At 43.2% G+C, this 24,394-nt stretch overlaps 1 protein-coding gene across 2 annotated transcripts in view; it reads left to right on the forward strand.

The window, feature by feature from the left end:
• ATP13A2 (ATPase cation transporting 13A2) overlaps nt 1-24,394 on the forward strand; it is a 92,607-nt gene that overhangs the window by 65,569 nt on the left and 2,644 nt on the right. For both annotated transcript variants that reach the window (XM_063436422.1, XM_063436423.1), the window contains exons 9-28: nt 1,415-1,549; nt 1,849-1,915; nt 2,350-2,481; nt 2,582-2,749; nt 2,915-3,025; nt 7,361-7,407; nt 7,616-7,804; nt 8,558-8,764; nt 9,287-9,391; nt 9,986-10,142; nt 11,457-11,577; nt 11,871-11,995; nt 12,085-12,245; nt 12,542-12,652; nt 14,656-14,735; nt 15,096-15,248; nt 15,562-15,658; nt 15,886-16,109; nt 16,348-16,499; nt 17,007-17,179. In XM_063436422.1, coding sequence (XP_063292492.1) covers nt 1,415-1,549; nt 1,849-1,915; nt 2,350-2,481; nt 2,582-2,749; nt 2,915-3,025; nt 7,361-7,407; nt 7,616-7,804; nt 8,558-8,764; nt 9,287-9,391; nt 9,986-10,142; nt 11,457-11,577; nt 11,871-11,995; nt 12,085-12,245; nt 12,542-12,652; nt 14,656-14,735; nt 15,096-15,248; nt 15,562-15,658; nt 15,886-16,109; nt 16,348-16,499; nt 17,007-17,179 — 2,715 coding nt within the window. The remainder of the gene's footprint in view (nt 1-1,414; nt 1,550-1,848; nt 1,916-2,349; nt 2,482-2,581; nt 2,750-2,914; nt 3,026-7,360; nt 7,408-7,615; nt 7,805-8,557; nt 8,765-9,286; nt 9,392-9,985; nt 10,143-11,456; nt 11,578-11,870; nt 11,996-12,084; nt 12,246-12,541; nt 12,653-14,655; nt 14,736-15,095; nt 15,249-15,561; nt 15,659-15,885; nt 16,110-16,347; nt 16,500-17,006; nt 17,180-24,394) is intronic.

Below are 24,394 nucleotides of genomic sequence, written 5' to 3' on the forward strand. Positions count from 1 at the left end.
GCCAGCACGTAAGGTTCGGCTTTTCCTGATCAGGAATCCTATTTTCTTGGTTTTCTATCTAGTAGCCTCCAGCCTTGATTTTACTAAACTTTTTCAGATAGCGACCTTGAAGTCGATTCATTTTTAGTAATTTTTATGAAGGCTTAGCTGCTATTTTCACCTCCAGTGACCATTACCCCAGGATTCCTTTCCGGTGGTGGTGGTGGTGGTGGTGGTGGTGGTGGGGGGGGGGGGTTATTGATTTCGATTCATTGTAGCTAGACCTCAAAAGTTTAATATTGCTCAGCAACTTACAATCAGCTGGTTAACCCTTTGAGTAAATATATCTGAGGGATTCCTCTTGGGTCCGGGGGCTAATGATTTCAATCTGTTGTCGTGAAACTTTATAAGTTTTACAGTGCTTAGCAATTTACAATAGTTGATTAACCCTTTGTGAACCGTGTATTTTTCACTCACCACAACCACTTTAAGCAAGAGTGACTTGGATCTATTCAACCTTTGTTCCTCCTACCTATAACTATAGAATTCACAAGTTGCCTTCATTGCTACAGAACCCCTTCCAACCCTTCAACATTGCAGAGCTTATTAGCTTCTGATTTTTATTTTGTGTGTATTTATAAGTTTCCTTTTTTTTTCTATTTTTGTTTTGTGGTTTTGGTTATATATTTTTTTTTAATACACGGAATTTGAAATCATATTGTATAATACATGATTTTTATATAGGGACTTCTTTGTGTCCTCTGGACTTGGACATTTTTCTGTATATGCTAAAGGTTGGCAAAGGATCATGGGAGAAATAGTTCTTCGGCTGGTGTCTACCTCTTTGTCACTCCTGCAATAAATCAGGAACTGTGTGTGTGTGTGTGTGTGTGTGTATATATATATATATACACAATATATTCAAATGTAAACCATCTTCAATACAGAGAGCACAGTGTGCATTAACAGCCTGATCTTCAGTAAATTGCTGATAACTCCTGTGCTCCTTACTCCTTTCCAGACAGGAGATTGCGTTTAGGGTATTTTGGTACGGCCCCTGTTAATTGCCAGACGCAACATGTTCTCAGCATGACTAACCAGCTTAAACAAAAAATTCTGGAACTCAGACCAAGTCGATACAGCTTTACCACAGCTGGAACTGGGCATCCACGGAGTCAGAAAGCAGGCGTCCCCTCCGCTGCAGCTATGTGAATTGCAGTTCAGTCTCCACCCAAGCAGAAACTGGGGAGAAAAAGGACACTCTGTGAAACATGGCGCAATTATTGAAAAAAAAATGTATTTGTTATTTAAATGCACGGCACACGCCATAGGATAGCACAAATCCAAATGTACAAAGCGGAGAGCTGCCCAACGCGTTTCACGGTTAGCGCAGTGCTCATTGCCATTTCCAATTCGAATTGTGCTCTCTCGCCAGGTGCTGAATCCATTCTACATATTCCAGATATTCAGCGTCATCCTGTGGTTTTTCGAGAGTTATTTCTACTATGCCGGCTGCATCATAGTCATCGCTGTGGTGTCAATCTGTATCTCTCTGTACGAGACCAGGAAGGTACGCTAGTGTGTGTCAGGACACGTTGAGCCAAATATCAAGAGAAAATAATGAAATCTTGTGATTATGGAAACATTTTAATAATAATAAAATTAGATTAAAGGTTTCATTTATGACTGCCTCCGGAACCCTTATTTATGTAAATAAATACTTGCTGCTAATCTGGTGAAGCTGATCCGTGTTCTGCCTAAACGGAGCCAGATTTCTAGCGGGTAATGGCAATGGGTGATCGCCCTGAACACGTGACGGCTTCAGTTTTTATAGCTGGTGCTAACCTGCTCCTCCTTCTGTCTCAACAGCAAAGTATGACGCTACACAATATGGTGAAAGTGATGGTGAGCCTGAAAGTACGACGTGCAAATGGAGGTAATTATGCGCTCTGTCAGAATTTATAGCTTTTTAACTATTAACGGAGAACGGTCACTGCCCTGGGATTTACATTATTGAAAAAAACATTAAATATTACCTAGAACTTGTGTTTTTTGTTTTTTTACGTGATGCTTGTTTTTATTTTTAATTTATATTAAAGTTAGTAAATGATGACATCATCCAGTTCAGAGACGCAAAGTCAAGGCGAATGTAGAGGAGAAATAGAACCACTGGGGGAGAATTGTCTCTAGTCTGATATAATATTTGATATAGGTTTATTCTCCAGTAGCCGTTCCACTCGTAACATAGTAGCCATGACTGCTATCAGTTTACACAGAGCCCGGGTCACTGCTTTCTGTACTGGTCTTTACTCAGACTTGCCACCTTAATGACTGGAGCTTGTTCTCGCCATCCAACTGGCTCTTTTACAGAGGAGGTTTTCTTGAGTTCTGAGGATCTTGTTCCTGGTGATTGTATTATCCTCCCTGTGGCCGGTGTGATGCTGCCGTGTGATGCCGTCCTGCTGTCCGGAGAGTGCATGGTGAATGAGAGCTTACTAACCGGTGAGAAGGGAGAACCAGAAGATACATTTTACACAATATTTTCACATCTGAATGATCTCCATGTTTTTAGCTTTCTTAATTATTATGGTTTTGTTTTGAGGCGAGAGTGTTCCCGAAATGAAGACTCCTTTACCCGATAGCGTGAGCACCGCGAACACCTTGTATTCTTCTGACGAGCACAGACGGCACACGATTTTCTGTGGGACACAAGTCATCCAGGCCAAAAGCTATGTGGAGCGAGATGTCTTGGCGGTGGTGACAAAGACAGGTAAAGTCTCTTAAAGGAACGTTTCATGTATAACTGACCAGCACTGGTGCTGTAATGGACCACACAGTGCCAGCTTTCTGCTACCAGGTTGTGCTGGTAGATCTTCTAGTCTGAATATTGGTTTTATGCCTCACAACCCGGTTTCTTTGTTGAATTTTTGTGTAGGTTTCAGCACCATCAAAGGCAACCTCATCAGCTCAATTCTTCACCCCAAACCCATTAAGTTCAAGTTTTACAGAGATGCCTTCTTGTTTGTCCTCGTCCTAGCCGTGTTTGGTAAGTACTTGGCACATGCATTACTATAGATTACAAATTAAAGCGAAACACATGCATTAAAATGATACGCAAATACATTACAAATATAAATTCATTTCACATGTGAAGTTTCTGAGGTCCTTTCCTGGGCTAGGAAGTGGCTAAAACCTCTCAGCCAATTCTAGACATCCCATTGTTCGTAGAGGTAATGATGAGCATAAACTAACTAGATTGAAAACATGGTGTGCCTATTAGAAGACCCCATTCAATGCAGTTACTTGTATGGAAGGCATTTCTCCTTTTTGACGTCTGTTGTTGACAAGTCTTATTACTCAGCAATTCTCTGCAGTTATAAACAATAGAATCTACTTGCATGAAGGCTGAAGCCGTACGCATGAGTTCTGTTTGCTGGGAGTGCACCTTGTTAATATTGGATTTCACCCCGAATATGAGGGCTTTTCAATAAGTGTATACAACTGGAAAGCCAAACTTGAATTTGAATAATGGATGGCAGGGGTGGGGGCCGGGGGGGAGGACAATAGGTGTGTCCCCCTTATTGTTTTTTTAGGGCCCCCACCCGCCGCGCAGGGGTGGGGGTCAGGGCGAGGGGAGGACAATAGGTCCCCCCCCTTATTGTTATTTAGGGCCCCCACCCGCCACGCAGGGCCGGGGGTAGAGGACAATAGGTCCCCCTTCAGTTTAATAGCCCCAACTCGCGCAGCACAGGTGGGGGCTCGGGAGGGGGGACACAGTGTGTTTGTTTGTTTGTTTTTTTTAACAGTGAGCAGCCACAGGCAGCAGAATTTACAAATACTAAGTAATCTTTACTTAGTATTAGTAAATGTGACGGAAAGACCAATTTAGGTCTTTCAGCCTTTTGGTAGATAGTTCCCTGATACCGTGGGAATTAGGGAGTTATCTACTAAGCGGCTGCAAGATGCCACAGCACGAATAGAATCGAAGTTTCATTCATTCAAATGAAATTCCGATACGAACAAAGTCCCGAATTGCGTCCTCACACAAATGTAGAAACTGTTCTCATTCTGTTCGGACGCAATTCGGTAGTTTGACGGCGTTCTGTCTAAATCACCGGAAGCATCGCGGGAACAGGGAGGAAAGCTAAGAATTGTGGGAAAATTTCTCTGACCACCAGAAACGGAGCACACTTTGCTCCTCCGCTGGTCAGAGATGGTCAGGCGTAGGAAACCTCCATAAGACAAGTAGTCCCTACTTTGTCTTATGTTTTAAAGAAAACTAGAGCAGACAGGAAGAAATGAATAACAGATCCTGACAGAGGGAGAGAAGAGGAATCGATTGGGGAAAGGTTCGGCATGACAGTGCCGCTTTAAATGGAAAAACAAACTTCTGTTATTCTGTATCTCTGTACAATGAATACTTGGAAAATATATATACTAAAAAAATGTGATGCTAAATAATAAAATGATTGTGTGTAGATATATATATATCTATCTCAAAAAACAAGAAAGTTATGTTAGGGGAAAAATGTGATTGAAAACCCCTTCCACCTAATGTCAGTGTACAGTCAATACTTTGTTAAAACACAGATCTGCACACCAGTCAAGTCATAAGCCAAAGCTGTTGTGTACAGCTAACACAAACTCCGAGGAATCCGTGTTTAAAATGGAATGAGCCAAAAATGTCTGTCTTTGTTGAACTAATTTGCATACGCCCACCCAGAATCCCTTGCAGTACTAACATCACTGCAAATTGGAGAATACTGTGGGAAAAGCAAATCTTATGGCTTGACTGGTGGGCAGATCTGTGTTTAACAAAGTATTGACTATATATATATATATATATATATATATATATATATATATATATATATATATATATACAGGGAGTGCAGAATTATTAGGCAAGTTGTATTTTTGAGGATTAATTTTATTATTGAACAACAACCATGTTCTCAATGAACCCAAAAAACTCATTAATATCAAAGCTGAATATTTTTGGAAGTAGTTTTTGGTTTGTTTTTAGTTTTAGCTATTTTAGGGGGATATCTGTGTATGCAGGTGACTATTACTGTGCATAATTATTAGGCAACTTAACAAAAAACAAATATATACCCATTTCAATTATTTATTTTTACCAGTGAAACCAATATAACATCTCAACATTCACAAATATACATTTCTGACATTCAAAAACATAACAAAAACAAATCAGTGACCAATATAGCCACCTTTCTTTGCAAGGACACTCAAAAGCCTGCCATCCATGGATTCTGTCAGTGTTTTGATCTGTTCACCATCAACATTGCGTGCAGCAGCAACCACAGCCTCCCAGACACTGTTCAGAGAGGTGTACTGTTTTCCCTCCTTGTAAATCTCACATTTGATTATGGACCACAGGTTCTCAATGGGGTTCAGATCAGGTGAACAAGGAGGCCATGTCATTAGATTTTCTTCTTTTATACCCTTTCTTGACAGCCACGCTGTGGAGTACTTGGACGCGTGTGATGGAGCATTGTCCTGCATGAAAATCATGTTTTTCTTGAAGGATGCAGACTTCTTCCTGTACCACTGCTTGAAGAAGGTGTCTTCCAGAAACTGGGAGTTGAGCTTGACTCCATTCTCAACCCGAAAAGGCCCCACAAGCTCATCTTTGATGATACCAGCCCAAACCAGTACTCCACCTCCACCTTGCTGGCATCTGAGTCGGACTGGAGCTCTCTGCCCTTTACCAATCCATCCATCTGGCCCATCAAGACTCACTCTCATTTCATCAGTCCATAAAACCTTAGAAAAATCAGTCTTGAGATATTTCTTGGCCCAGTCTTGACATTTCAGCTTGTGTGTCTTGTTCAGTGGTGGTCGTCTTTCAGCCTTTCTTATCATGGCCATGTCTCTGAGTATTGCACACCTTGTGCTTTCGGGCACTCCAGTGATGTTGCAGCTCTGAAATATGGCCAAACTGGTGGCAAGTGGCATCTTGGCAGCTGCACGCTTGACTTTTCTCAGTTCATGGGCAGTTATTTTGCGCCTTGGTTTCTCCACACGCTTCTTGCGACCCTGTTGACTATTTTGAATGAAACGCTTGATTGTTCGATGATCACGCTTCAGAAGCTTTGCAATTTTAAGAGTGCTGCATCCCTCTGCAAGATATCTCACTATTTTTGACTTTTCTGAGCCTGTCAAGTCCTTCTTTTGACCCATTTTGCCAAAGGAAAGGAAGTTGCCTAATAATTATGCACATCTGATATAGGGTGTTGATGTCATTAGACCACACCCCTTCTCATTACAGAGATGCACATCACCTAATATGCTTAATTGGTAGTAGGCTTTCGAGCCTATACAGCTTGGAGTAAGACAACATGCATAAAGAGGATGATGTGGTCAAAATACTCATTTGCCTAATAATTCTGCACGCAGTGTATATATATAGCGAGAGAGAGAGCAATTCAGAACTCAAGCTGTCAATCAATGCTTGTGGCTAGAATAGTTCATTCAGTATTATGAGAGGAAGGGAGATGGTAGGAGCGCAGTGCGGTGTGCGGCAGATGTGAGGTTTGAAGGACGGCTGCTCTGTGTTTGTAGCTAACAGTCTTTGTTTCACACATGTTGCTGAATGAGTGAATCCTCCAGGCTTGTGTTTATTTCCAGAGAAAAGTGCACTGTGAAAAAAAAGTGCACTCTTGGCAGTCATTCTAATCACACAAATTCATCACACAGCCCTCCCTCCCATCCACGTTACGGAGGTCTGAAACGCAAGTTAACCATTTACGTGGCCATCCACGTTACGGAGGTCTGAAACGCAAGTTAACCATTTACGTGGCCATCCACGTTACGGAGGTCTGAAACGCAAGTTAACCATTTACGTGGCCTAGGCATGTTGGCTCTCACCAGCCAGAAATACAGGCTCTTCCAGATTGACAACTATGTATCTTTCTTTTGCCAATATTTATTTAAGATTTTTTTTCTATCAAGTGACAAACCGATACATGAAACGCATCCCACACCAAGGAGACAAAGAGAGCAGAGATATGTCAACAAACAGGGCTGGCCCTGTATCTGGACTGAATATAAACCGTTTGACATGTTCTGGTTTTATTCCCATGAGGGGGGAAGTATTTACCCATTGCACACTTCCTGAGATAATTTACTCAATCTATAGGGGGAACATACAGCTAAAATAATTCTTGTTTTACATTAAAGACACAAACTTGGCCAATTTCAAATCTATTCCCAGTATATCAAAATGTTTACCTCTGTCGGAAGATCACAGACCCTTTGATGTTGTTTTGTGAGGGATCCTGAGGGCGTTATATATAAAGCATGTCGTCTGCCCACATCTCATATTTTTTATTCTTTAACCAATTCTTCTCATTTTCAGCATTCTTTGGAACCATTTACAGCCTCGTAATACTGATCAGAAATAAGGTAAGTGCTCCGATAAAAATTGTTCTGCAAAGGATTGTCCCCAGTATTGATTAAGAAATAATACAATAGAATATATCATAAAGTAGTGATAACCGACTCCTCAGCCCAGTTTAGCCCTTTTAGCTGTGCATTCTAGGTAGCCATGTTTTCCATTGTGTCACCTTGTAACGTGACTCTTGGTCCCTTTTCACACAATGTGTATCTGCAGCTTCCTGTCTATCAGTTAGTGATTCGTGTTCTTGATGTGATCACCATCGCCGTCCCTCCGGGATTGCCAGCTGCCATGACTGTGGGTACAATCTATGCTCAGGGCCGTCTGAAAAAGAAAGGGATCTTCTGTATTAGTCCCCCACGTATCAATGTGTGTGGCAAGGTCAAGATGGTGTGTTTTGACAAGGTATGATCAATGTGTATATTTAGTGCTATGTTCTATGTAGACAGTGCTGTGTGTTCTTCAGATTAAATCAAACTGACAAAGTGGCTTGATTTATATCATAAAGGAATGTAGTGTTAGAAAGCATGATCTGTACTAAGACTTGGTGTCAGCATGCAGCCAGTAAGCAGTATCTGGTCAATCCATGAAGCTATGGATATTACAATATAACACATCTATTTCACAAGCTGCTTATGCCTCTGCTTTGAATCTTTCCTCCTCCTTTAAGACCACAGAGTGACAATGCGCTAGTGTTATGATACAATTGGAAGGCTATCATATTTATTTCTGTAGTCTTTCCTCTTACTGACGTATTTACGAACTAGTTTAGTAACTGCTAATCGGGCCAGATCACACTACAGTTATCAGTAGAACATAACGCATTGGTCATGCACGCCTATAATCTTTCTTTCCTTAAAGGGTAGTAAATCAGCGCATCCAAAATCAACTGTGTCCTAAGACATAAAATAAAGTCCAAGTAGTCAGTGAGATAACTCAGTGGATAGGACTCCAGCGGTGGTATTATACAGTAAATGGTTCGATTCTAGACAAAGTTAACTTCTTCAACAACATCTAGGCCCAGGTCGGACTTGGAAACTAGCAACAAACTAAACATACATTCCTTGGTCACATACTTTCATATTATGATTATGTGTTTGTAATGTGTCTCGTGTTTAGTCCTGGAACTCTTACAGTCCGTTCATGTTCTGCTCCTAGACAGGCACTCTGACCGAAGAAGGGCTTGATGTTTGGGGAGTCGTTCCCCTGGATAATGTAAATTTCCTGCCCATTGTGCATGAACCTCGATACCTGTTGGATGGGCCTCTGCTCTATGCCCTCGCTGCCTGCCACTCGGTGACCCTACTAAATGGAAGTCCCATCGGTGATCTCATGGACGTAAAGATGATGGACTCAACAGGTTGGGTAAGTTAGAAGTAGCCGGGAAAACGATGCAACAAGGCTCTTCCTGCTTTTGTGGTATTAGTTTGCGGAATAATTTGGTGAAATTGAAATTCCTTAAATTCAAAGTAAATTTCACATTTTAGGCCAAAATTTTGAACTCTTGACAATTCCCACTTAAAACTGAAAAGTATATGTTCATTAGATTTAGCCAGCTGTTCTATTGGAATATCCATGCTTGCTTAGTTGCCGTTCTTCCTGTCCGAACACATTTGCCGGTCTTAACATTCGCTACTACGTACACGGCTGCTCAGTGGTTTCTTATGGGATATACTTTCCACATGCTGTGGTAGTTACTTTCATGAAAATACATGAATGAAACTACTTTGCATAAAAGAATGGTTGAAACATTGTTTTCATAAATGAAGCCAGTAGGGTGCCCATGAATTAAAGCGCAAACTTGTCATAAATGAAGTTTATTAGTGAGGGGGGCGGGATACATGAAGATGATCCAGATATTTATGTCCTTTTTTGTGTGTATTTTAGACCCTGGAAGAAGGTGAAACAGAGGAGCAATTGATTTCTATTTTCGGCACAAAGATTTTAACCATGATCAAGCCACCCCCTGGTGACGAACAGCCCCATGGGCCGGTGAGTGTCAGCTCTGTGGGTCCCTCCTAGACGAGTGCAGGCAGTGCTATGGAACAGCCCTTACTCTTCAGTTTCAGATAAAACCTCACACTTAACATTCAAATAGCAAGAAACTTACTTGTCACTTTTCAATTAACAGAGTCGTTAATCACTTTATGGTTTGTTTCCGTGGCTTACACTGCTTGTCTGGAATTCAAGGGGAATTTTAAATTTCATGCACCCATGCAGAGGGTGGAGTCACTAAATGGCAGTCACACGGTGCAGCACTGCCCCAGGAAGCACCTCTAGCAGCCATCTGAGGAGTGGCCAGTGGCTAGGCTGTAATGTAAACACTGCATTTTCTCTGAAAAGATGGTGTTTACAGCAAAAAGGCTAAAGGGAATGATTCTACTCACCATCAATAATCTGTAGTTGTTCTGGTGACTATAGTGTCCCTTTAAAAAAAAATTCCCCACGGTAGTAATTAATCCTGACAAAGTTATCTCCATCTATCTCTATGGACTAACTAGGATATTAAATCGACTTAACACAAAGTAGGAATACTAAAAATGAAAAACAAGCTTGTATTGACATACTGAGCTATTTTCCCCCCAGAAACACCAGGTGCCGGTGGGCGTTTTGCAGCGCTTCCCATTCTCCTCCGCGCTGCAGCGAATGAGCGTCATTACCAAACTACCAGGAAGCTCGCACTGTGATCTGTACATAAAGGGAGCCCCAGAGATGGTTGCCAGTCTGTGCAGGAACGAGACCGGTGAGTCTGGCTTCTCAGAGCAAACTGAGAGAGGGCTGGGTATTCTAAACTCAGAGTGTGTGTTCAATGGGAAAATAACCTGTTAGATCTATAGGGTCCATTTATACAGTGTTCTAACAGGTGTAATAACCTGCCCTGAGTGTTCTCACAGGGGTAATAACCTGCCCTGAGTGTTCTAACAGGGGTAATAACCTGCCCATGTGTGTTCTAACAGGGGTAATAACCTGCCCATGTGTGTTCTAACAGGGGTAATAACCTGCCCATGTGTGTTCTAACAGGGGTAATAACCTGCCCTGAGTGTTCTAACAGGGGTAATAACCTGCCCTGAGTGTTCTAACAGGGGTAATAACCTGCCCTGAGTGTTCTAACAGGGGTAATAACCTGCCCTGAGTGTTCTAACAGGGGTAATAACCTGCCCTGAGTGTTCTAACAGGGGTAATAACCTGCCCTGAGTGTTCTAACAGGGGTAATAACCTGCCCTGAGTGTTCTAACAGGGGTAATAACCTGCCCTGAGTGTTCTCACAGGGGTAATAACCTGCCCTGAGTGTTCTCACAGGGGTAATAACCTGCCCTGAGTGTTCTCACAGGGGTAATAACCTGCCCTGAGTGTTCTCACAGGGGTAATAACCTGCCCCGAGTGTTCTCACAGGGGTAATAACCTGCCCTGAGTGTTCTCACAGGGGTAATAACCTGCCCCGAGTGTTCTCACAGGGGTAATAACCTGCCCCGAGTGTTCTCACAGGGGTAATAACCTGCCCCGAGTGTTCTCACAGGGGTAATAACCTGCCCTGAGTGTTCTCACAGGGGTAATAACCTGCCCTGAGTGTTCTCACAGGGGTAATAACCTGCCCCGAGTGTTCTCACAGGGTTAATAACCTGCCCTGAGTGTTCTCACAGGGGTAATAACCTGCCCCGAGTGTTCTCACAGGGGTAATAACCTGCCCTGAGTGTTCTCACAGGGGTAATAACCTGCCCCGAGTGTTCTCACAGGGGTAATAACCTGCCCCGAGTGTTATAACAGGGGTAATAACCTGCCCCGAGTGTTATAACAGGGGTAATAACCTGCCCTGAGTGTTCTCACAGGGGTAATAACTTGCCCCCAGTGTTATAACAGGGGTAATAACGTGCCCCGAGTGTTATAACCGGGGTAATAACACTCAGGGCAAGTTATTACCCCTGTTATAACCTGCTAGAAGTAGAAGTTAGTTTCTGTTTAGTTTGTGTAGCGAGTGTTGCAGGGGGCATAATATTCTGTCCTATGTCTTGGTAACGCTCTATGTTGTGGTAATGCCCTGTATGGTATGTGTGCGCAGTGCCCCCGGATTTCTCTGCCATGCTACGCCAGTATACCCAGGATGGGTACCGTGTTCTTGCATTTGGATATAAAACGCTCCCTTCAATCAACTCGTTTGAAGACGCTCAGGCGATGGCTCGGTGAGTATCTCTTTTTTTTTTTTTTTTTTTTTTTTTAATATTTTTTTTTTTTTAAAGTAACATTCCTGTATTATCAGAAAGCATTTGTTACCAGTGTCATTGCTTGGTCAGGGGTAAAAATATCAGAGATATTTCCTGTACTCTCGTCCCTGCATTTGTTAATATTTTTTTGTAGCAGAGGAGAATACTTCCAATTTAGCACTTTTCCCCCCCCGATTTGCAGTTCAGTTTGCAATGCACTATAATCCAGTGTTTAGTGAATAAGCCCCAATTCCTTTGTGATGTCCTTGCAGGGAGTCTGCCGAACGTGATCTCACTTTTTTGGGATTTCTTGTGATGAAAAATGTTTTAAAACCGGAGACTGCTCCCGTTATCTACGAACTGCGCAAAGCAGAGATCCGAACTGTCATGGTGACCGGTAAGTCATAAAGTCGGGTAATGAGAAATTAAGCCAAGTATTTCAGGCTGTGGTTGTTACTCTACGTATTCTGTCTCTTTCTTTGGCAGGTGATAACATGCTGACCGCTGTAAATGTTGCCAAGAGCTGCCACATGGTGGAGTCCACTGAGAAAGTGTACTTTGTGAATGTCTCTCCTCCTTTGTACAGTAGTGCAGCCACTCTGAAATTCATCCCATCGGAGTCGTCGCCAGGGGAGGACCCCCGAGAGGTAAACCACCGTATACTTCTTCCAGTTAACTAAAATCCATGTTTCCATTGTCTCTAACGTTACATTCCATTAAACAATGTGGAAATAGTCCGGTAGGATGTAGCTGGATTGAATTATCTGATCTGGGAATGTCAGAGCGCAGATTAACGATTAACTCTTTCAGTGCAGTTACTCGAGATGTGAAGAAAAATTAGTTCGGAGAGGTTCCGTATAAGGGGGTCAATTTAGGGAAAGGGATCCTTATTTCCTCTCCCTGCATGTAGTTTAATTTAATGTTCTGTTTTTTTTTTTTTCAGGGATTGTACCAGCAAGGAGGGACCTTCCTCAACAAGGAGCCCTTTTGCTTTGCCATGAATGGAAAGTCTTTTGCCGCGTTGACGGATTACTTTCCAGATTTACTGCCCAAAGTAAGTGCATCGTTTAGGGGCTCGGGTCAGCCATTTAATCTGCTATGTATTTTGGGGTGGGATTTGCTGATATTATCTAGATTGGCAATGTCTGGTTTGCTCCATTTATATGTGAGAATATTTAGCGACCGGTCCTGGAGATGCCTTTGTGGATGTCATTTTATTTGAAGCAGGTAAACAAATTGCCAAATACTATGAGAGACAAGTAAACTGTCAGCTTGTATTCAACATAGACTTGTATATAGCTGGCGGGTTAATAGAGGAAACAATGCAAGGTTTGTGGGATGAATGGGGAGCGATACAGAAAATAATAATTCTTTAAAAGGTCGGTATGTTAATGGAATTGCCGCCCAGCCGCAGTAATCCGAGAATGAGATAATGAATTAAATAACTTTATGAGGGCAGCCAAGCCGAACGGCCGCACATCAGACGAGCTCCTCAAAGAAACGCCTGAAATAAGCCAGAAACTACAATAGACTCTAAAATTTACCTGCCTTGCAGCCCAAAAGAAAAGGGCTTACCACTGAGGAAGTGATCCAGCGAGTCTGCGGCGGACCACAAGCGACATACCGGGTTTCGACCTGCGGCCTGTAAGCGGCCTACACGGACGGCACGGGGGAAGCGGCCGGCCCCTCTGCTGACTGTGGCCGAACTACTTGGACCTGGAGGTCTCCCCGACACACTCACTCCCCCCCACCCTGCCGGAGAGGGATATCCCGGCACACGGCTCACGCCCCAGGTGCACGGCAACAATCTAGTCTACCCACTCTAAAGGTCCAGCACTACGCAACATGGCGGACACCACGTGCAAGACGGAATGCAGGGCCTCATTGCCGCCACTATCGGAACGGCTGGACCACCTGCTGGGCGACTTTTGGGCAAAGATTACGAGCCACAAGTGCGAAAGCACTGGCAACAAACCAGCGGGTCACCGAGCCACGACCAGCGACTACAGGAGAAGGCCCAACTGCAGCATGGAAGGCAGGGAGGAGAAGGCCGGAGACCCGACACAAGCCACGGCGGGTCAGTAACAGCCCACCAGCGGTGAGTTGCATACCTTACAGGCAACAAGCCCCAGGTCCGCCCGCTCAATCTCCCCCTTCCCTAAAGGTGACCACCGACCCTCCTGGGCGAAAACACCCCGCCGGACGCCCCCAGACTCCCAAACACGACCCAGCCAATCGTCTTTGCTTAGTGGAGTTGGGGAGCAAGGGGGGACCCCTGATACCTCACTGAATCGCCCTGACAGCAGATTCCAGCAACCACCAACCCTGCAACCCCGGCCAGAGACACCAAACCCAAAGCAAGCTCACCGTGGGCCAGGGGACTTCTGCCACCTTGTCCTCAGACTCCATCCCGGCTGGAAACTGGATGAGCATCGAAGGGGGGGGACCCCCACCGACAACAACTTCGGGCACCATCCCTAAGGTTGGAGGGGATCGGTTAAACTGCCCGACCTGGACTTGGCATCACTTCATAAAGACTATACACACCAGGCTCACCACGATGTGTACACTCAGTCGATCCCTGCACCTGAGCTAGCTACCCTATTAGCGAGCAACACACTTTGAATACTCACTAGCGATAGCCTTACATTCAACATGCAGAAACTCAAACAATTACCAGTAAATCTCTCACAAGCATATTCTGCATTAGCCACACCCTACTCTATAGCACTACACACCTATTACCCTGCTTTGTCTAATCTTGTAATCTACTATTCATGTTCAGCTGCATAGAACAACACCCAGATAAGCGACATTACTATATATATTTAAAAAAAAAAAAAACTGTGCAGTACCCACTAATGCCTAACTATTGTCATGCTATGTTAACAAACGCTTACCCTAACTGTTGTGGCATTGTACGCCAGATGTGATTCACCCATGCACAAATAAAATGAAGAATATAAATAACTTTATGAACATTTCTGCCTGTGTGCGAGCTTCTTAGAGCAGGAACATATACCTGCATCTATAACTCTTGCCGTTTGCGTTGTTTAGATCCTTATCCATGCCACCATATTTGCCAGAATGTCACCTGACCAGAAAACGCAGCTGGTGCGCGACTTCCAGGAGCTGAAGTGAGTGGTTCTCAATAAATGGGGTGTTCTTTTAAAATGGGCGGAATAGCAGGTTTGAGGGTACTTGCAGTAGATTGTAAGAAGATTTAGATTGTAAATGGAATGATATCACAGACTGTTTGTTTCAGGACTGCAGGTAGACATAGAGGTAGATGCAGGGACCCAGAAGAACAGATTCTGATTGGTTAGAGTGAAGGTAGGTAGTGACACATTACTGGTCTCCTAGAAATTCCCATGACTTGGTTCTGCTTCTTGTTCATGAGATGGGTGGAACCTGTAAGGTCAGAGTTGGTAGTGCAGCCCCTCACCTGAAACCTCTTCCCATCACTAATCAAGTTCTGTACTGACCATTCTAAACAGTTACTGCGTAGGAATGTGCGGGGACGGAGCGAATGACTGCGGCGCACTTAAAGCAGCAGATGTGGGGATCTCGCTCTCTGATGCGGAAGCTTCTGTCGCGTCTCCCTTTACCTCCAAACTCTCTAACATTGAGTGTGTGCCAGCTGTCATCCGGTGAGTATGCATGGGCAATGGATCTGCCTTCACAGGGCAGTGCCTCATTTTGTGAGCATCATTAACCCTTCCCAGTCCACAACAGAGGCAGTGCCTTGCAGCACCCAACACAATATCACCTTTTATAATTGGAAACAAAACTGTCATAGATCATGCCTAAAATAGGCCAAACATGTATTTTTTTTATAAAATTGAATATAATTTTACTTGTATTTAGTTCTGTGAATATTGCTTTAGTAATGGATTATAATAACAAGTTCTATAATGGTCTTATGGGATCTTTCCCTTTAACTGAGTATTTCTGGAATTGTAGGGAAGGACGCTGCTCTCTCGAGACGTCATTTGGAGTGTTCAAATACATGGCATTATACAGCCTCACTCAGTTTATAACCGTGCTGGTCCTATACACCGTGAGTACACTCTGTCTGTGTCTGTGTGTAACGTTCTATGTGTTAACATTAAAATTGGGCTCTCTGAGAGTTCTGTGTTTAATATTATATCACATTGAGGTTTGTGTGTGTGAAAGACTGTGAGTGTGCCCAGCTTCATGATAATAAAACATTTTGTATGTAAATCTTGTGACTGAGTGAGGATTAATAAGAGTGAGTGCAGACTGTTGTAATATCCTTCCCAACAGGTGAGCACTAATCTTGGCGACTTCCAGTTCCTGTTCATCGACCTGGTGATCGCTACATCTGTGGCCATCTTAATGGGCAGAACTGGTCCTGCCGATGAGTTGGGGATTAAACGCCCACTAGGAACCCTAATTAGTATCCCTGTGCTGGGGAGTCTCATCCTGCAGATCCTGCTAATCTGGATTGCCATCCTTCTGTCTGTCTTTATTACCCAATCACAGAGCTGGTAAGTTAAACCAAACCGGATCAGGTCAGTCGCTGGGGCCAAGTGCTATGACCCATCACTAGTACGGATCATGTAAGCCACTGGGGCCCGAGTCTAAAAGACTAACCTAGCCCGGTGTAGACATACATTTAAAGTAGGAAAGAAACCTAAAAACACATTTACATTAAATCCATGCTGCTTTCCATTTTTATTCAAGCTGTTTTGTTTTATTGTTACCACCTGATTATTTTTATTGCAGGTTTGTGCCCATAAATGCCACCAGCACAGCTCCGCAGCATCTGCCAAACTATGAGGACACCACTCTATTCTGCTTGTCCATATTCCAGTATCTGATCCTGGCCGTCGTTCTGTCTAAGGGATACCCCTTCCGAAAGCCACTTTACACCAATAGTAAGCTGTCACTCTGTGTATCCCACTCACATCCTCCAGAGACAATCGCTGCTACCTTTAAGAGAGTTATCTCTCCAACACACAACTTTTATACCAACACCACCAGTAAACCATGCCAGCAGGCTTTTACTTTGCCAGTGCCTCTGTCTATAACCTTGGAGTCTATTCAAGGAATAATTTACGAGAGCAGGTTTAGACGCTTTTGGTTGGCTCATAATTCACTTTACTTTACATTTCTCTTTATTCACTATCAACAATAAACAAAGCACCGTAAACCCAGTGGCTCATCGTTGTTTTTGAACGGATCTCATTGCTGTAGTGAGATTTATTTAAAAATAGCTCCTGCTGCGTTAAAGCTAAAAGGTTCAGCTAAGTTTCGCTCACATGAATTTTGCTGAAATGACGAAATTTACCCTTTGTGAATAACTCAATGGGTTAGAATTGTGACCTCAAGCAGCATCCGGCTATTTGGTAAATGTAACATTATGTCTTTGTGTTTCTGTGCAGTTCTGTTCTTGCTCCTACTATTCGTCTTGCTCGTGCTGGCATTCTGGATAAACCTCTATCCCCTGAATTTCATGATATACTTGCTGCAGTTGAAGAACATTCCCGACTTTAACTTCAAGTTTGTGATCATTGGACTGGCGGCCGTGAACTTCATCGCTGCCTTCCTTGTAGAGGTGAGTCTGTCATGGTGTCGGCATTATCGTTCAGATCGTAGGATCAGCAAGGCATTTAGGAATACTAATATTTTATCATATCTGGGCTGTTAAATGGGGAGTTTACTGAAAATGTACAATTCCTGTGTCAATTCTCCCCAAAGTTAGTATCCCCCGTGAGAGCTGGAGGATTTGGGGATAAATATTTAACGATCTCCTTGTTAAACCTATTTATTTTCTATCATTGGCGTTTAATATCGCTTAGTCACATTTGCACATTTCTTTGGTTAGAACTCCACGGCAAACCCTTTCCTCTCCAGAGGCTTATTCAGTGCTCGGCCATGATTTGAAGCACTCCCCCTCTATTTAGAAATATTATAAGATCAGATGAAACTCGCTTGATATGGTTCTTGCCTTTGACAAAATCGTACAGATCTCTTATTAATTATGTATAGCGCTTATCTGAGCTTCCAATTAGCCTCAAACCACCAAAAGTACACCGTTGCACTGGACATACCCCTCCAGTCTCCCCTACCTGATTGTCTAACCCCAGCTTCGCCCCCATGCCCGCCCTCAGCACTGAAAGCCACACACGTTGTAGTATGGGGGCACAGTGTTAGCGAGCACCTGTTCAGACCTGTTCAGGGCCTGTTCCAATGCACATTGAGCCTTAGACACACAGTGACACAGAAAGCTGATCCAGATCCAGTAAGGGGGAGCTCTGCCAAAACGTACAACAATAAGACAGGCGTGCCAAGACTCGACTGCACAGAATAGTTTAACCCTTTCATACCTTATCACTCTCACCGTGACTGTGATATTACCCAGAATATTCCTGACCTGGGTCATGGCTGGCTACTTGTTTCTGTCTTGGCCTAAACCTGTGTAAGATGCAGAAGAGGTCATGTTGCGCTAGGGAGCAAAAATTCCCTCTGAACCACTGGCAGGGGAAGTTACTGAGCTGTCAATTTAAATGGATTATAGGGAACATATAACAATACTAACAATATATTTAACAATACTCCGCCTTTCACCTGTCCAGGACCTATACAATAAATAATATTATCCCCTGAATCCCAGGGTGTGCGTGACATTCAGTGACGGCTAAATGGATCTTTCCTGATTAAATATTCTGGTGTCCTCATCATTAACAGCAGCATTAAACAACGCAAGTAAAATTTACAGAAATCAGTGGATTGTATACAGTCAAAGTTAGGAATATAGCTATACATTGAATGCTCGTAATAAAAGCAGTTTAAAGGGACACTCCAGGCACCCAGACCACTTCTGCCCATTGGAGTGGTCTGGGTGCCAACTCCCACTACTCCTAACCCTGCAAGTGTAATTATTGCAGTTTTTTTATAAACTGCAATAATTACCTTACAGGGTTAACTCCACCTCTAGTGGCTGTCTACTAGACAGCCACTAGAGGGCACTTCCTGGATTATAGCACAGGTTATCTGTGCTAGAGTGTCGCTGGACGTCCTCACGCTGTGTGAGGACCTCCAGCGTCGCTCATTTCCCCATAGGAAAGCATTGAAAATCTTTTTCAATGCTTTCCTATGGGGAGCGTTAATGCGCAATTGCGGCATTGCCGCGCATGCGCATTAGGTCTCCCCGGCCAGTGGGCGGGATCAGTCTCTCCCACCGGCCGACGGAGTCAGTAGGAGGAGCGGCTCGGAGGAGGAGACAGCGGCGAGGGACATCGTCGCTGCCTCAGGTAAGTGACTGAAGGGGTTTTCACCCCTTCAGTAACCAGGGATTGGGGGGTGGGAGGGAGAGACAACCATAATGTACTTTTTTTTTTTTTTTTTTTTTTTTTTTTTTATTGACCTATTACATTTTAAATAAAACTTAAATAGATTGTAAAATAGTGTTTATATCGGACTAGATGTCAGATTTAAATGCAGCTTTGACTTCAGTATGAGCTGAGTAGAATTGAAGAGGCTTAATGCAGAGAGGGTTTGGGGATTGGGCCTAAGGAGGAGTAGAGATAGATACAGTTATTTCAAGATTCTCTGTGAGAATGGTGTCTGTTTTCTATCAAACCTGTGTCTTATCTGCACCATGTCGCTTTAACCCCTGTATCACAACTCAACTTTGAATTCTATGTGCCGTCTTGCTCAGAAATGCTTCAGACTTGAGAAAGGGAGGTTCTCCCAAAAGCTGTTAGTCCAATAAAAAAGGTATTACAAGATACGAATTGTATCTGTTTTTACATCTACACCACTGGACTAATACTGCTACAATCTCTACTTGAACAGTTATTTCTAGGAATGTACTGCTAGGAGGGGCAAGCAGAGGGGGGAGTGGGAGGTCACAATATAGAATTTTGCCAAATCCGATCAGCCAGATTGTTAATAACTACATGTGACTGCAAGTACAAAATATTACAGTACTACACTGTAGGTAACAATAATAGCATTATTATAATAAAGTAATAATCTAGTGGCAAAGGTAAAAGAATTCCGGTGCAGTATATTCTGTACCTTAACGTTGCAGTGTTCAATTGAAGAGGCTTGATGCAGAGATGGTGTGGGGATTGGGCCTTCAGTTAGGACACAAAAAAGGCAGCAGATCTGGGAGATTTAATACATTTCTTTAAAAGAAGGGCTGCTATATACATCATTGGCCTTTACTAGGGCTGTTATGGGCATCAATGGCCTTTACTAGGGCTGTTATGGGCATCAATGGCCTTTACTAGGGCTGTTATGGGCATCAATGGCCATTACTAGGGCTGCTATATACATCATTGGCCTTTACTAGGGCTGTTATATACATCATTGGCCTTTACTAGGGCTGTTATGGGCATCAATGGCCTTTACTAGGGCTGTTATGGGCATCAATGGCCTTTACTAGGGCTGTTATGGGCATCAATGGCCTTTACTGAGGCTGTTATATACATCATTGGCCTTTACTAGGGCTGTTATATACATCATTGGCCTTTACTAGGGCTGTTATATACATCAGTAGCCTTTACTAGGGCTGTTATGTGCATCAATGGCCTTTACTAGGGCTGTTATATACATCATTGGCCTTTACTAGGGCTGTTATATACATCATTGGCCTTTACTAGGGCTGTTATATACATCAATGGCCTTTACTAGGGCTGCTATATACATCATTGGCCTTTACTAGGGCTGTTATATACATCAATGGCCTTTACTGAGGCTGTTATATACATCATTGGCCTTTACTAGGGCTGTTATATACATCAATGGCCTTTACTAGGGCTGTTATATACATCATTGGCCTTTACTAGGGCTGTTATATACATCATTGGCCTTTACTAGGGCTGTTATATACATCATTGGCCTTTACTAGGGCTGTTATATACATCATTGGCCTTTACTAGGGCTGTTATATACATCAATGGCCTTTACTAGGGCTGTTATATACATCATTGGCCTTTACTAGGGCTGTTATATACATCATTGGCCTTTACTAGGGCTGTTATATACATCAATGGCCTTTACTGAGGCTGTTATATACATCATTGGCCTTTACTAGGGCTGTTATATACATCATTGGCCTTTACTAGGGCTGTTATATACATCATTGGCCTTTACTAGGGCTGTTATATACATCAATGGCCTTTACTGGGGCTGTTATGTGCATCAATGGCCTTTACTGGGGCTGCTATATACATCAGTAGCCTTTACTAGGGCTGTTATATACATCATTGGCCATTACTGGGGCTGTTATGTGCATCAATGGCCATTACTGGGGCTGTTATACTCATCAATGGCCTTTACTGGGGCTGTTATGGGCATCAATGGCCTTTACTGGGGCTGTTATATACATCATTGGCCTTTACTAGGGCTGTTATGGGCATCAATGGCCTTTACTAGGGCTGTTATGGGCATCAATGGCCTTTACTGGGGCTGTTATATACATCAATGGCCTTTACTAGGGCTGTTATGTGCATCAATGGCCTTTACTAGGGCTGTTATATACATCATTGGCCTTTACTAGGGCTGTTATATACATCATTGGCCTTTACTAGGGCTGTTATATACATCAATGGCCTTTACTAGGGCTGTTATATACATCATTGGCCTTTACTAGGGCTGTTATATACATCAATGGCCTTTACTGAGGCTGTTATATACATCATTGGCCTTTACTAGGGCTGTTATATACATCATTGGCCTTTACTAGGGCTGTTATATACATCATTGGCCTTTACTAGGGCTGTTATATACATCATTGGCCTTTACTAGGGCTGTTATATACATCATTGGCCTTTACTAGGGCTGTTATATACATCATTGGCCTTTACTAGGGCTGTTATATACATCATTGGCCTTTACTAGGGCTGTTATATACATCAATGGCCATTACTAGGGCTGTTATATACATCAATGGCCTTTACTGGGGCTGCTATATACATCAGTAGCCTTTACTAGGGCTGTTATATACATCATTGGCCATTACTGGGGCTGTTATGTGCATCAATGGCCATTACTGGGGCTGTTATACACATCAATGGCCTTTACTGGGGCTGTTATGGGCATCAATGGCCTTTACTGGGGCTGTTATATACATCAGTAGCCTTTACTAGGGCTGTTATATACATCATTGGCCTTTACTAGGGCTGTTATGTGCATCAATGGCCTTTACTGGGGCTGTTATATACATCAGTAGCCTTTACTAGGGCTGTTATATACATCAATGGTCATTACTGGGGCTGTTATGTGCATCAATGGCCTTTACTGGGGCTGTTATATACATCAATGGCCATTACTGGGGCTGTTATGTGCATCAATGGCCTTTACTGGGGCTGTTATATACATCAGTAGCCTTTACTAGGGCTGTTATGTGCATCAATGGCCTTTACTAGGGCTGTTATATACATCATTGGCCTTTACTAGGGCTGTTATATACATCATTGGCCTTTACTGGGGCTGTTATATACATCAATGGCCATTACTGGGGCTGTTATGTGCATCAATGGCCTTTACTGGGGCTGTTATATACATCAATGGCCATTACTGGGGCTGCTATATACATCAGTAGCCTTTACTAGGGCTGTTATGTGCATCAATGGCCTTTACTAGGGCTGTTATATACATCATTGGCCTTTACTAGGGCTGTTATATACATCAATGGCCTTTACTGGGGCTCTTATGTGCATCAATGGCCTTTACTGGGGCTGTTATGTGCATCAATGGCCTTTACTGGGGCTGTTATATACATCAGTAGCCTTTACTAGGGCTGTTATATACATCATTGGCCTTTACTAGGGCTGTTATATACATCATTGGCCTTTACTAGGGCTGTTATATACATCATTGGCCTTTACTAGGGCTGTTATATACATCATTGGCCTTTACTGGGGCTGTTATGTGCATCAATGGCCTTTACTAGGGCTGGTATATACATCATTGGCCTTTACTGGGGCTCTTATGTGCATCAATGGCCTTTACTGGGGCTGTTATGTGCATCAATGGCCTTTACTGGGGCTGTTATATACATCAATGGCTTTTACTAGGGCTGTTATATACATCATTGGCCTTTACTGGGGCTGCTATATACATCAGTAGCCTTTACTAGGGCTGTTATGTGCATCAATGGCCTTTACTAGGGCTGTTATATACATCATTGGCCTTTACTAGGGCTGTTATATACATCATTGGCCTTTACTAGGGCTGTTATATACATCATTGGCCTTTACTAGGGCTGTTATATACATCATTGGCCTTTACTGGGGCTCTTATGTGCATCAATGGCCTTTACTGGGGCTGTTATGTGCATCAATGGCCTTTACTGGGGCTGTTATATACATCAGTAGCCTTTACTAGGGCTGTTATGTGCATCAATGGTCATTACTGGGGCTGTTATGTGCATCAATGGCCTTTACTAGGGCTGGTATATACATCATTGGCCTTTACTGGGGCTCTTATGTGCATCAATGGCCTTTACTGGGGCTGTTATGTGCATCAATGGCCTTTACTGGGGCTGTTATGTGCATCAATGGCCTTTACTGGGGCTGTTATATACATCAGTAGCCTTTACTAGGGCTGTTATGTGCATCAATGGTCATTACTGGGGCTGTTATGTGCATCATTGGCCTTTACTGAGGCTGTTATATACATCAATGGCCTTTACTAGGGCTGTTATATACATCATTGGCCTTTACTAGGGCTGTTATATACATCATTGGCCTTTACTGGGGCTCTTATGTGCATCAATGGCCTTTACTGGGGCTGTTATGTGCATCAATGGCCTTTACTGGGGCTGTTATATACATCAGTAGCCTTTACTAGGGCTGTTATGTGCATCAATGGTCATTACTGGGGCTGTTATGTGCATCAATGGCCTTTACTGGGGCTGTTATATACATCAGTAGCCTTTACTAGGGCTGTTATGTGCATCAATGGTCATTACTGGGGCTGTTATGTGCATCAATGGCCTTTACTGGGGCTGTTATATACATCAGTAGCCTTTACTAGGGCTGTTATGTGCATCAATGGCCTTTACTAGGGCTGTTATATACATCATTGGCCATTACTGGGGCTGTTATACACATCAATGGCCATTACTGGGGCTGTTATACACATCAATGGCTTTTACTAGGGCTGTTATGTGCATCAATGGCCTTTACTGGGGCTGTTATATACATCAATGGCCATTACTATGGCTGTTATATACATCAGTAGCCTTTACTAGGGCTGTTATGTGCATCAATGGTCATTACTGGGGCTGTTATGTGCATCAATGGCCTTTACTGGGGCTGTTATGTGCATCAATGGCCTTTACTAGGGCTGTTATATACATCAATGGCTTTTACTAGGGCTGTTATATACATCATTGGCCATTACTGGGGCTGTTATACACATCAATGGCCATTACTGGGGCTGTTATACACATCATTGGCCTTTACTAGGGCTGTTATATACATCAGTAGCCTTTACTAGGGCTGTTATGTGCATCAATGGCTTTTACTAGGGCTGTTATATACATCATTGGCCATTACTGGGGCTGTTATACACATCAATGGCCATTACTGGGGCTGTTATACACATCAATGGCTTTTACTAGGGCTGTTATGTGCATCAATGGCTTTTACTAGGGCTGTTATATACATCAGTAGCCTTTACTAGGGCTGTTATATACATCAATAGCCTTTACTAGGGCTGCTATACGCATCAATGGCATTTACTAGGGCTGTTATACGCATCAATAGCCTTTACTAGGGCTGTTATATACATCATTGGCCTTTACTAGGGCTGT

The sequence above is a fragment of the Pelobates fuscus genome, chromosome 11, assembly GCF_036172605.1.
Source record: "Pelobates fuscus isolate aPelFus1 chromosome 11, aPelFus1.pri, whole genome shotgun sequence".
Classification (NCBI taxonomy): domain Eukaryota; kingdom Metazoa; phylum Chordata; class Amphibia; order Anura; family Pelobatidae; genus Pelobates; species Pelobates fuscus.